The sequence below is a fragment of the Podarcis tiliguerta genome, assembly GCF_965153285.1.
Source record: "Podarcis tiliguerta genome assembly, chromosome: 4".
Taxonomy (NCBI): Eukaryota; Metazoa; Chordata; class Lepidosauria; order Squamata; family Lacertidae; genus Podarcis; species Podarcis tiliguerta.
In genome coordinates, this window is record NC_139537.1 from 43773000 (window position 1) to 43785573 (window position 12574).

General features: G+C 38.2%; 1 protein-coding gene and 1 long non-coding RNA gene across 8 annotated transcripts in view; one reads left to right on the forward strand and one right to left on the reverse strand.

Annotated features, from left to right (window-relative positions):
- Positions 1-12574, forward strand: part of ROBO1 (roundabout guidance receptor 1) — a 564053-nt gene that overhangs the window by 494971 nt on the left and 56508 nt on the right. For all 4 annotated transcript variants that reach the window (XM_083439173.1, XM_083439174.1, XM_083439175.1 and 1 more), the window contains 3 exons: positions 5062-5186; positions 7461-7632; positions 8733-8938. In XM_083439173.1, coding sequence (XP_083295299.1) covers positions 5062-5186; positions 7461-7632; positions 8733-8938 — 503 coding nt within the window. The remainder of the gene's footprint in view (positions 1-5061; positions 5187-7460; positions 7633-8732; positions 8939-12574) is intronic.
- Positions 1-12574, reverse strand: part of LOC310677015 — a 142223-nt gene that overhangs the window by 36155 nt on the left and 93494 nt on the right. The window contains exons 3-4 of one of the 4 annotated variants that reach the window (XR_014510853.1): positions 6374-6429; positions 341-497 (exon numbers count right to left, since the gene is read on the reverse strand). The exons of 1 other annotated variant lie outside the window; for it this stretch is intronic. This is a non-coding gene — a long non-coding RNA (uncharacterized lncRNA). The remainder of the gene's footprint in view (positions 1-340; positions 498-6373; positions 6430-12574) is intronic. 2 more of the 4 variants (XR_014510851.1, XR_014510852.1) reach the window with 2 other exon arrangements.

The window sequence follows — 12574 nt, forward strand, 5'->3', positions numbered from 1 at the left end:
ACATTAGTATGCTTACAGAAGTGCTCTTTGTTAATAAAAATAAAGGTATAGTTGGATAGCAAATGCATGTGTGACAGGGAATTATCTTGGTTCTATTCAAACAGAGAGAAAAGGGGAAAGGCCTTGCTCTTCCCAGCAAACTAAGTAATTTTTACCCTACCAATCCTGTCTAGGTATATTGAGTAGCTGTTCATCCCTTTTTGCTTGCAGGGAGTATAATCGCCTTGAATACTGAAGCTGATTATGAAAATTACTCCTAGATTACATTGCAAATGGAACATCATAATTCACTTTTTATTCTGCTTCCCAGCGTGCAGTAGGTGGTGGACAATCCCCTCACATGTTATAGTAGGTTGGGGGTGGTGGTTCTCTGAATATGATCCCATCACTCTGCTCAGCAGGCAGATAGATTCTTTTCACACTATAGCTCATCTCTTGTATCTCCTTCATTCTTTACACTTCACATCTCCAGGTTTGGAATTGAGCTTTTTCTACTGCTAAAAAAGAACAATATATGCAATAAGCCATCTGTTTCATGCTCTTTTCTTGTATATCCTAAATATGTTTTGTGTTTCGATAAGATCACTGTACATTTTATTATTATTATTTTTATACCACTTTTCTGAAAGAATACCATACAAAGCAGTGTATAGAATTAAAAGCATATTCATTTTACTTTTGTTCCATTTTATGTTCCAATTTATTTATTCCATGTTTTCTTTTCTTTTTCTTTTGTTTGTAGTTGTATCTGGTAAGTTGAAATTTTATTGGCCATCTTCTAATCATCGTTATCCCTGTGAATGGAACATCTCTCCCTCTTTCCATCCATACCCCTCCATATTCGTCAACAAATCAGCTTCCATCTTTCACTTATAATTGATTGGACAGACTGCAAAGAGCAGATTCTGCATGAAGTATGGGTAATTTTTGTGGCAAGCATCAAAGGTAATGGCTTGCTTATTTATATCTGTTTTAATTATGTTTATTTCTTATTTCTAAGTTGTGTGTCTGGTCCATTCTCACCTTGATACATTCCAAGTGCACTAAGGTGTGCAGGTCCTTGATAGTAAAAAAAAAAAATGTTGCACATGAATCAAAGGAGTAAAATTTTGTTTTTGAATCTTATACTTCGTTTTTTCATATCCGCTGTTCAAGAGATTTTTTAAAAAATAAATACTTTGCATTCCTTTCTTTTTATTGCTAATATTGATAACAACAGTTAGGGTTATTAAATTTAAAAATGTAGTTTAGTTGGCTAAAGTTTGAATCGGAATTTAAGATGTTCCATGAGCTTGAAGGCGGACTGCAGAGGCAAACCATATTCATAGTCCCTGCACCATCCCTAGGAGAAAACTGCCTAATTTGCTAGCTGCCTTGAAATCTAGCAGAAATAAAGAGTTTTTATTTTTAATAGTGACATCACTGTGATGTTGCTTGAACTACTATAACTCAGGGTAATGCCTGAAACGTATCTGTACATCTTTTAAGGTTTTGGTTATGTTGATGAAATGTAATGAATTGATCAATTTAAAGCCTAATGAAGTAAAATATTTTTCATTATTTTGCAACTCTTACAATAACAGCAGAGTGTATCTGGGCCCATTCCAACAGTTATAGTCACCACTTTATGGTGCCTGCAGCCTTAAGTATAGCAAAAGTGAGAGTTAAGGAAATAGCTGCAGCAGACATTGCTGTGCACTTCAGAATTCAGTAAATGCTAAAGCACTTTGAATTATGATATAATTACTTGTTGGATAATGTTAATGGAGCTTTGGCGGTAGTATAAATAGTTGCTAAATGGATTTGTTGGCAATTGCATCAACAGAAAAGGCAGCCAAGTTAATGAATTGAGAATGTGGATATTAATCCATACTTTCAGACATGAATGAAAGTGGTCGTATGGTTTCATCACTGTGCATCCCAATTGCAATTCTACCGTATTCTTTTATTGCACCACCACATTCTAAAAATGAACAGAGGAAAACATACACACACCCACACACCCCTACCTCTTTTGAGGTATGCTGGATTCACGTTGTTTAAATTACATTCAGTGCAGGCTTTGGAGAACTAGTAATGTGCTCCTAAGTAAGTGTTGCTGATGATCATCTGCATGCTTGTCAGACTACTACTTAAACATAAAGCTTTAATGAAAGATGCTAAATGAAAGTATCATCATGACAGAAGATAAATGTAAAAAATTGTGCATGGAAAGGCAAATTCTCTTTTAAAGTCATCCAAGTTAGTGGCCATTGCTGCCTTCTGTGGTGTAACTATGTGCTGTGTGAAGAAGCAATTTATTTCATCCAGCAAATGATGTTCATGAGTTCTGCTTGTGTGTGTGTGTGTGTGTGTGAGAGAGAGAGAGAGAGAGAGAGAGAGAGAAACTTCTCTCCATCCACTTTCAAAGTGACTTACGGTATCTCTGAGTAGACATGTGTACAATTGTATTGTTAACAATACTGTGAATTTTTAATGAGTGCCAGGACGTCAGCTCCTGCACAGCAGCAGGCATGCTTAAATCTATTTGCAAAGATTTCACATTTGCCTTTTTTGGGAGCAGGAGAGGGAATTCTTTAACATTTACCCACATTTATTGTGCTGTAATATTTACATAAAGTAACTTATAGGGAGCTTCTGATCTCAGATGAAGCCACCACAGGAAATATGCATCCTGGTTGCTAGTGATAAAGGAAGGGAAAACTATGGCGATACCAAAGACAAAAACAAAGGAAGGGAAAACAGCAGCTCTTTAGGGCCATAGGAATTTGTATTTTCTGGTGTCCAAACAAATCACTTATCAATCAATTCTCTGACTTCATTCATTGGCTATAAAAACTCAGGTGGGAACAGCCAAGCCGGCTCATTTAACAGAAATCACTTACTGTATTTTTCGCCCTATAGGACACACTTTTTCCCTTCCAAAAATGAAGATGCGCACCGAACCCTCTCGCTCTCCAGGCTTCAGGAAGCTATCCGCAAGCCTTGGGAGCCCGCGGGAGTTCCCACCGGGCTCCCTAGGCTTGCAGATAGCAGCCTGCACTCCAAAGCCTGGGGCTGCCCTCCTACTTGGAAGTGCCAATGGCCACCGTTCCAGGCACCATGGTTCCCAAAGTCACTGTGTTGTTGACCCCCATTTTAGAATCTAACTTGTCAGAAGATTTTTAATCTTTAAAGTATCACAGGCCTCTTTGTTCCTTTTGATGTTACAGGCTAACATGATTCACTCCACGAGGAGAAATTCCTGATGTTAGTTTAAAAAGTTTTGGACAGTTAAAGTTCTGTATATCTCGGTGGTCGTCCCCTCTTTCATTCGTATGGTTCCGTAACACAAATGTGCAAATATTTATCAAGGGAGGGATTGCTACACTGACACTATTGCAGCAATTTAGCCTTGAAAGTAGTCTACATTAAAGTGTATAGTCTCTTAGTGAGAAGCTGGTACAACTTTGTGAACAGAGGAGCATTGTAGATCGTTCCTATCTTAGCGGACCAAAAATTCCACTGACTAGCATCACTTTTCATCACTATTCCTAACACCCAAAACTCTCCACAAACAATAAACCTCAATATTACTAATCCTTGTTTGCCTTGTTAGTACACGTTCCATAATCTTTTGTAAGAGTTTATAAATATAAAATCATATATTTTTCCACCACCACACGATTTCCTCGGGCATCCACAGAAAACTAATTTGCTTGCACTAACCAAAAGACTTCATAAGGCAATTTTGTTCTTCAGAAGTCAGACTTTTAATAGTTAACATAAATCTGATAGTCTAGAATCCATTTACCTAATGCTGAACTTTAGACAACCTGGTTTTCTGTGAATCTCATCACAGTATAAGATATTTATACACTTAAAAAACACCCTGCCCATATCTTCCCTAAAAGAATTTAAGTTTTGTGATTCCTTGGCATTCATGCTACAGGCAACTATAACAAAATACCAACAATATAAAGTGTTTTTGGATAAATAATGACCGGGGGGGGGGGAGGTCTTAAAAGCCCAACCTATATTTGATTGTGAGATGCCTTATCACAATCAGTAAGGGTTGAGAAAAATTCTTCTTTTAAATAGTAAAGGAGTGAAAGATCTGAAAAATATAAATCAGCAAGATCTCATTTAAGCCATTGTTTCTGCAGCATAAGAGGGTAAGCTGAAACAGGGTTTTAAAAAGAATATTTTCTACTCTAGTTCAGTCACTGTGCCTAATATACTTAACTGCCATAGCTTAATGCAACTGACATAATTTTTGACGTTCTATTTACTGCTAGATGAAGTGGCCATTTAAGTCTGTATAAATCAAACAGTTTGGACAATGCTGGCAGTATTTATAATGTCACGATGAGCAGATGTTTCAAATTTGCCTTCATTTACATATATATTTTGTTTGAACATGCCCTTGCCTATGTAAATGAAGGAGGCATTCTGCTTCACCGTTGCTTTAAATTCATTCCTCTTCAGTAATTGCATTGAAGATTTTTAAATGGTTATAATTTACTCAGTAGCAATCCTAGGGCTTTTGAGTTAAATTGAATTTTTTTCCTGAGCATTTCATCCTACATCAGAAATCAAGCCTCTTATGGAAGCTATTAAATGACTTCTGAACTACAGTAAATCAAAGATGATGACTTTTGTGTATCTAACCCCTGAATTTGCAATCATTTTGTGGTTTTTACTTTAAGAGTACATAGTACAGTGATGTGAGGGAATTCTTCTTTTCTTATGCTGTGACTGATAAAAATGCCTTCAACCTTTTGTCCTACCAGCACTTTACCACCAAACTACGCTCTCAAGAAGAGTTACTGAAGGCAATAGGGCTGTGTGATGCTTCAGTTAAAGAGAGTGTACACACACACTCTTATGGTTTTAACAAACAGGTGTGTCTATAAACATCAGCCCTTGTTAAAACAGTGTTGAACCTGAGCACTATAGTCTTTATTTTAAAAAGGACCTTTCTGTGTGCGTTAGATGTGATGCACAAGACCCTTAACAGAAAACCATTCACCTCAGCTACGAATTAATCGGTGTAATTGTGTTGTACTTCGCTTCTTTCAGAACCACCACATTTTGTTGTGAAACCTCGTGACCAGGTGGCTGCACTGGGCAGAACTGTAACTTTCCAGTGTGAAGCAACTGGAAACCCTCAACCAGCAATATTTTGGCGAAGAGAAGGAAGTCAGGTAAAACGAACTTTCTGAAGCTTTGCCAAAGCATCTAGATAACACAAGGCCCATTTTTGTCTGCTAGTGCCCAGTGCTCTCCTGAACCAACATCCTCCAAGTGCCTGTTGGATGACTGGCTAAGCTCGTTTGATTCCTTTCAAAATATGTGTGTAGGCTCTGCCTACGTTACCTGGTTGTTGTAAAAAGTGTCTAATTCCTTGGCAAACTCAACATACATCCTGGCTTTACACAGACCCCTCTGTTCCCTGTCAATTGTCCCATGCAGGATGAAAAACCAGGAAGCTTCTCAAGAATTTTGTAGGCTGTAGTACATGCTTCAGGACTGTGTACAGTTCAAGATATTCCAGTTAGTTTTTTTAAAATATAGCATGTGGCCTGAGACAGAATTTTCAGTCAAGCTGAGGGGGGATTTTAAATCAACTTTGTTGAACAGGTGCCAATGGGTAGCAAGAAAATGAGAAGGAAAAGAACCATGATAAGGATCTGTTAGTGCTTAGCATGAAATGAAACACAGTGTATCCTATTTGTTTGGAATATAAAGTTTAATTGGAAGAGAAAAGTACTAAAAGCCCTCCTCTATGAAATGAAGCATTTAAATATATTTTAGTTAGACACGGAAAAGTGAACCTGGCATTTGATTCCAAGTGTATGTGAAATTCTGTTCAGATCAATTATAGTAGCACAATTTCTTTTTTGTTTCATCTGTGGTTTGTCATAAAGTGTATGTCGTGGATACAGGGAGGGAGGTTACTGTACTATAAGAATGTCCAAAACCCCATTGGGTATCAAGAGCTAGATGCATGTTAGGGCAAAGAGAAGGGGGAAAAAATAAAAAATACAAAGAGGTGATTTTTTTAAAATGTGAGAATAAAGATAATAATAAATGGTAGTCTCTTTCAACTGCCAGAAGTCTACTATTTCATATACTAATAAGCAGAAAGCATTTTGTTAGTGTTTTTAGTAAGTTTATACTACAAAAAAAGAGCTTGACATATATTTGAAATTATAATTCATATATTTGCATTCTTATTACATGTGGTTTTACTCGTATCGTATGTGATAGTTTTGTAACTCATATCATGTGTGATGGTTTTGTTCCAGAGGTCTATGCATAAATGCAAATAACATGTAAAGTCAGGAACCTCCAGAGGTGATCCCCCCCCCGCAAGGTGGAAGCTGCTTACCTGGCCCTCCTGCTGCCTCTCCAAAGCACAGAAAGCCTTCCAATCACAGCAGTGTGCTAGTGAGAGAGGGAAATAAATAAATGGAAAATGCGTTTCCTCCTCTCCCCATTTACTTATTTATTTCTCCTCCTTATGTGTACAATCACAATAAGTAAACTTAGCATAAGATGCAAGTTACCTGTATATGATAGACATGTTTGATCATGTTTGCATGAAACAGGACAGATGGTTCAGTTCCTCTAGTCCAGTATTCTGCTTATAACAGTGGTCAGTGAAATTGATGGCCATTCTCCCTAGCACACAGTACTCATACTGTCCCATCTGAATAGCTTCCATATAACTATTATCAGTGCTTTTTTCTGGGGGGACGCAGGGGTACACATACCCCTAAACATTTTGTGAAGTTTGGCCTCATTGAGGGGCAGTATTTCAATATGGGTAGGAAAATGAGAGTATCCCTAAACATTTTCTTTTAGGAAAAAAAGCACTGACAATTATGGACATTTACTCCACAAAAATTGTCGAAAAGGAAAATAAGATACACTCTTCTATATAAAAATAACAGTCTCTCCCCCCCCCCCCCCCCAGCTCATGAAGAGAACTACTATATGGCTTTAGATCAAAACCCTACCAAACTGCAGCAATAATGCACTTGCTATGGTCTATCTAGACTGGTTCTATCTAATACCATCCTTCCCTTAAATATATTGGCACTTTTAAGTTTATGTTCACAGCTGTATGTTGCAAACATCTGGTAATTAGCACTGGGGCTGCATATATCCTTGAGTATTGAATCAAAAAGAAGTTCAATGGGACATTCCCAAATAAGTGTGGTTAGCATTGCAGTCTTAGATATGTTGTTATAACCAATGTATTATTTGTTATTGTGGCCCATGGGAATCCAAGTTTCAGTGTTTAGTCACATCTATCTTGAGTGGTGGACTGTGTTGCAGCATCACTTTTGTATCTGAAAAATGGTCCTATAACCTTCATGATATAGGTTATTCTGAATTTTAAAGTTGTATATATCTATGAAGGCTAATCCATCTAACTTGCTGATTTCTCACTTTTTCTTCTTATATTCCAGAACTTGCTTTTTTCATACCAACCTCCTCAGTCTTCCAGCCGGTTTTCTGTCTCTCAAACGGGTGACCTCACTATTACAAATGTCCAACGATCTGATGTTGGCTACTATATTTGCCAGACTTTAAATGTTGCGGGAAGCATCACGACAAAAGCATACTTGGAGGTTACTGATGGTAAGGTGTTTAATTTAACTTTGCTTATAATGTAGCAGAATGGTAACTCTAGCGTGGTAATAACATGATTTTGAGTTTATATGCTTTCTACTATATAAGGTGTTTATTAAGGTGAAAATGCATTTGATTGCACTACACATAAGTATGATTTAATGTGGGAGAGACATTACTTGATAAGATTAATGTGTTTTTGCTTAGGCAATTGTAACTTAAATTTACCTTTCAAATTATCAAGCACTCATAGTGTGTTGAATCTGGATGTCTTGAAATGAGCTGTGTTCCTCATCTCACAGTTCAGTCTCCCTTCATGTGCCTTATGCATCTTCTGGTAAAGATAATCTGGTTTCTTAAACCACAATTTCTCATGATATCTGGTGGTAAAATGTAGCATAAGAAAACCTGGATATAAAACTAGGATCAGATCCTGGTTAATTAGACATGACAGGAAAATGTGGTATTGAAAAACAGAATATCTCCACTATATGGGAAACGTGTGAGACGTGGCTTTTCCTAGTCCAAAAAAAAAGTTTATTGGGCTGAATTTGTGACCTCTGAACTGCACCTGTTAAGTTTTATTGTGACATTTATTTCAGTTCAAAGGTATCCTTCCAAAACAGTAAGAACGCTGCAGCATCAGTCAGAAAATAATAGAGCTTTTTAAGTGGAGCTAGATTCCTCCAACTGATAGTGTTGCATAATAATTTTGATCAAATCTAATAGTGGTTTGCACACATATCAAGAAACAAATCAACTGGCTGATCATTGAAAAAGTTAACTCATTAATGGCATTAGAAGAATCTAGATGAAGGAGGCTGGACTAGAGAAAGGGGCATCTTTCAAAGAAGGTGGGAAACTTTGTCAGAGTTGTTTTCTCTTCTAAGGTTGTTGGAGCCAAGCAATATATTGCTGGATATTAACACATATTCTGTAGTTGAACACCATATTATTGTCCCCTGAATATTGCATGCTTTATTTTCATTACTTATTTAATTATCTTTAGATTCTTGTAAAGCCTGAAGCAACCACTGTTGCTTAGATGATTAGAAAATCACTTCCAGTTGCATAAAACTTTTTCCCTTCCCTGTTGTTTCTTCTGCCAGTTATTGCCGACCGGCCTCCCCCTGTCATTCGACAAGGTCCTGTGAATCAGACTGTTGCTGTGGATGGTACTTTAGTACTCAGCTGTGTGGCTGCAGGCACTCTAATGCCAACAATTCTCTGGAGAAAGGATGGCACCCTCATCTCCACACAGGATTCCCGCATCAAGCAGCTGGAAACTGGTGCATTACAGATTCGATATGCCAAGGTAGTTTGAAGCTGAAACCACACAATTCTTTTTAACTTTGCTTGCCTTGAGGCCCTGAACATTGCAGCCTCTAATTTTAGAATTAATGAAATGTTAAATAACTGTATTAATATCATCTTTATTTGCTTCTTCGTGTCTTGAGATAGCTTATTCTGCATTCCCAAAGTACCTTAGATTATAACAGAGCCGCTGGCAAGTTATTTCAGTTTTCATAAGTAAGATTCTTCTAAGAAGAATTAATTTAGAAAACTGTTTAAACATAGAAGATGAGATGGTGGTGCAGCAATGCTTAGGAATCCTCTTCTTCGGTGATCACTCATAGCCAAGTAAGACTGTCTTCCATGAACAAGGTCTTAACAGTGAATCCATAAGTGACTGTGGAGGCCAATTCTGGATCCATATGTCCTTCCACAGTGGGGACATAGGTTTCTGGGTGGGAATTGATCACGGTGAGGGTCTGCCATATGTGCCTTCCCATTAGCTCGTTTCTCCCTTTAGTCCTGGTTGTAACCATAAATGTTTTGAATCCCTGTTTCACTTGCTGGCAGGCATATGAACAGTAAACAATCTCCAGTGTTTTCGCATAACATGAAAGCTATACGATTGTATTGTTTCAAAATATTCTCTACAGTTCATTTATTATAATTTCTCTACTAGAAGTTATCCCTATTGTCCTCGTGCTTCCTGCCCCCCCCTTTTTTTACTACCTATAAATATGCAGGAAAGATTATTAAGATTAAAATAACCGAATACAGAACTGGCTTCCGGAGGGTTTATGGAAGCATGCTTGGTCAATGCGTTATTCCTTTGAGACAAGTTGTAGCAAAATGGTTTGCGTTTTTCCAAGGAATATGAACACCTGTTTTTACTTGCTAGGTGTTTTGCCTTAGGATAACTTGGTTCATGTAGTTAGGCCAAATGTAAAGACATCTTTTCATACAATACATTACCTGAAACCATGTAGTTACCTGCCCAAGCAACACTTTATGCCAGCACAGAATTACTGAACTCTTCCGTTTGGCGGTGGTGTTTTTTTAACTTTTAGATTGACCTTTTTAGAGTGGTTTAATCTTTAGTTGTGTGTATTTAGAGACAGTTTCAGGTGGGCTTTGCCTGGTGTTTGACAGATTATACTATATGCTGTCTGTGTTATCCAAATCAGTTCCAAAAACATTTTCAACTTCAGCTGTGGACGTTAAAATCTTCCAATACATATGGACAAGCAAATGGAGCAAAAACTAACATCATATTATTATATTATTATTTCTATTGTTATTATTGACATTTTTATTATTTTACGGTGGAACTGTGATGAAGTCCTCACTTAGTTTCTTTTCTAGCATAGTGACTCAATGGTATTTTTTCTCCCTGAAGAAACCTGTGATATTTTGGGGGCAAAAGGAAGCCCCTAATTCTCCTGCAAGCAGTTTCATTGATTAAGCATCTTTCTTACCTTTTAATAAAGAAGGATGGGATATCATATGGAATTTAAAATATCAGTCCTGAGCAGCGGTGGAACTAGTCTTCCCTGGGTGAGCCGGGGCCAAGGAGCATGGAGGGCGACATGAGGACATAGCAAGAGGGCAAGCACACAAACTTCCAATCAGTCTGTTTAGCATGGGCTGGAAGGGTGACATGGGGATGCAGCAGAGCAGGCTCATGCCCTTCCAATCAGCCCAAATGGTCTGATTAGAAGGCCGCATGCCTGTTGCATTCTCCTGATTGGAAGGGTGCATGCCTATTGCGTTCTCCTGATGCCCAGCTAGCCCCACACTGCTTTGCAAGGCTGGGATGTGGGATCGGATTCACAAAGCTGGAAAAAACCTGCACCCGGGGCAATAGGCCCCCTCACCCTGCACATGCTACGCCTCTGGGTCTTGAGGTCATCTCCCAGCCCACTCCATGCCCAGAAACTGCAATTCTTTTATTCACAGGTGTAAAAAATGACATTCAAATAATTTGTCCTTTAACTTCATATGCAAATGCATTGTTGCACTGTGCTTGTAGTAGAGTCATATCACACTCTCTTTAGCAATAGTTAATATTCCTGTAGGGTTTTTTTCTGCAGGGTTTACCTAAAAAATTTCACAACTCAGCATTTTAAAACTTGGCAAGATTTACTTCTACCATTGTTTTCTAAATGGAACCTAACCTCTAGGAAATTATAATCCTCTATCGTTTCCTCTAGCAAACATAGCACATGCACACCCTCTTCTGGGAACTGCTGCCTGTTTACTAATGATAATAATAACTTAATGGAGCTCATAGAAACAGAAGCTATCTCATGGGATGTAGAGGGGGACGGGAAAGTCACAAGGCTATGCAATTTTGCCTCTGCATCACCAGAAAAGTAATTTTTCTAATTAATTTTTGTTAAAGATCTGATACAGCTTCTGTCTACAGGCAATTTAGGATCTGACCTATGTGTTAAAAGGCCACATGTTAGAGAGAAGCTACATGGACAGTGAATACTTTAAAGTTTCCTAAGTAAACATCCAGTAAGCATTGTGGAGTTAACTGTAGTGCTTGGAAATATACAAAAACAGCATCAAGCACGTAGTTTTCAGAGACATATATAATTAGGTACACCAAAATGATTTTCTGAGCCTGGTGTGCTGTGCATGGATTGGCACTCCTCAGTTCTTCACTGGCAATTTATTGGCAAGACCTCAGTCTAATCTACCTCACGGTGTTGTTGTGAAAGGACAGCTCTGTACACAGCTTTGAGCTCTTAGGAGAGAAAGTAACATACAAATACAATGCAGCATTCACAGACCATGTAAAGCAAAATACAGTGGTGCCCCGCAAGACGAAATTAATTCGTTCTGTGAGTTTTTTCGTTCTACGAGTTTTTTCGTCTTGCGAAGCACCACTGCGTATTGACGGTTTCCCATAGGAATGCATTGGCGGTTTAAAAAAAAAAGGCGCAAGACGTTTCGTCTTGCGAAGCAAGCCCAGAGGGAAATCTGTCTTGCGAAGCAACTCAGAAAATGGAAAACTCTTTCATCTTGCTAGTTTTTCGTCTTCCGAGGCATTCGTCTTGCGGGACACCACTGTAAAGAGATACAAAGCCAGTAAAGCAGTTCTTCCCACTTCAATTACTTTAATTTTAACATTCCACATTTCTGATATTTCACAGAAAAATAAAAGAGAAGTTTTCCAACTTGAAAGCAACAGAAAGATTTTCTGTGCGTGTGCAATTTTGCAACATTGGTTACTGAACCACCTCTCAGCCTAACCTACCTCACAGGGTTGCTGCAAAGCTAAAATGCAGAACTCACAGACTATGTAGAGAGAAATAAACATGCACAGAACCAGGAAAGCATACCCCATGCTTTAACATCAAAATTGTACAGTTCTGATATTTTATAGCAACCCCCCAAGTTTGACAACCTTGATAAACAATCAGAATTACTCAGAGCACAAGCAGTTCCTAAAAACAACAAAGCAGCAAAGGAATCATATGAGGGAAATATTTTGAAGTACCCCCACTTCTGTCTTCAGAACTCCTGGGTCTCAACTCTATAATTATCCTGAGTATGAGTCAGTGGTGATTGCTGGTGCTTCCATTCCCTCTTCCAGAGGCTGTAGCAAACAACTTTTTACGCACACACAGTAACCCAAGCAGGCACCTGC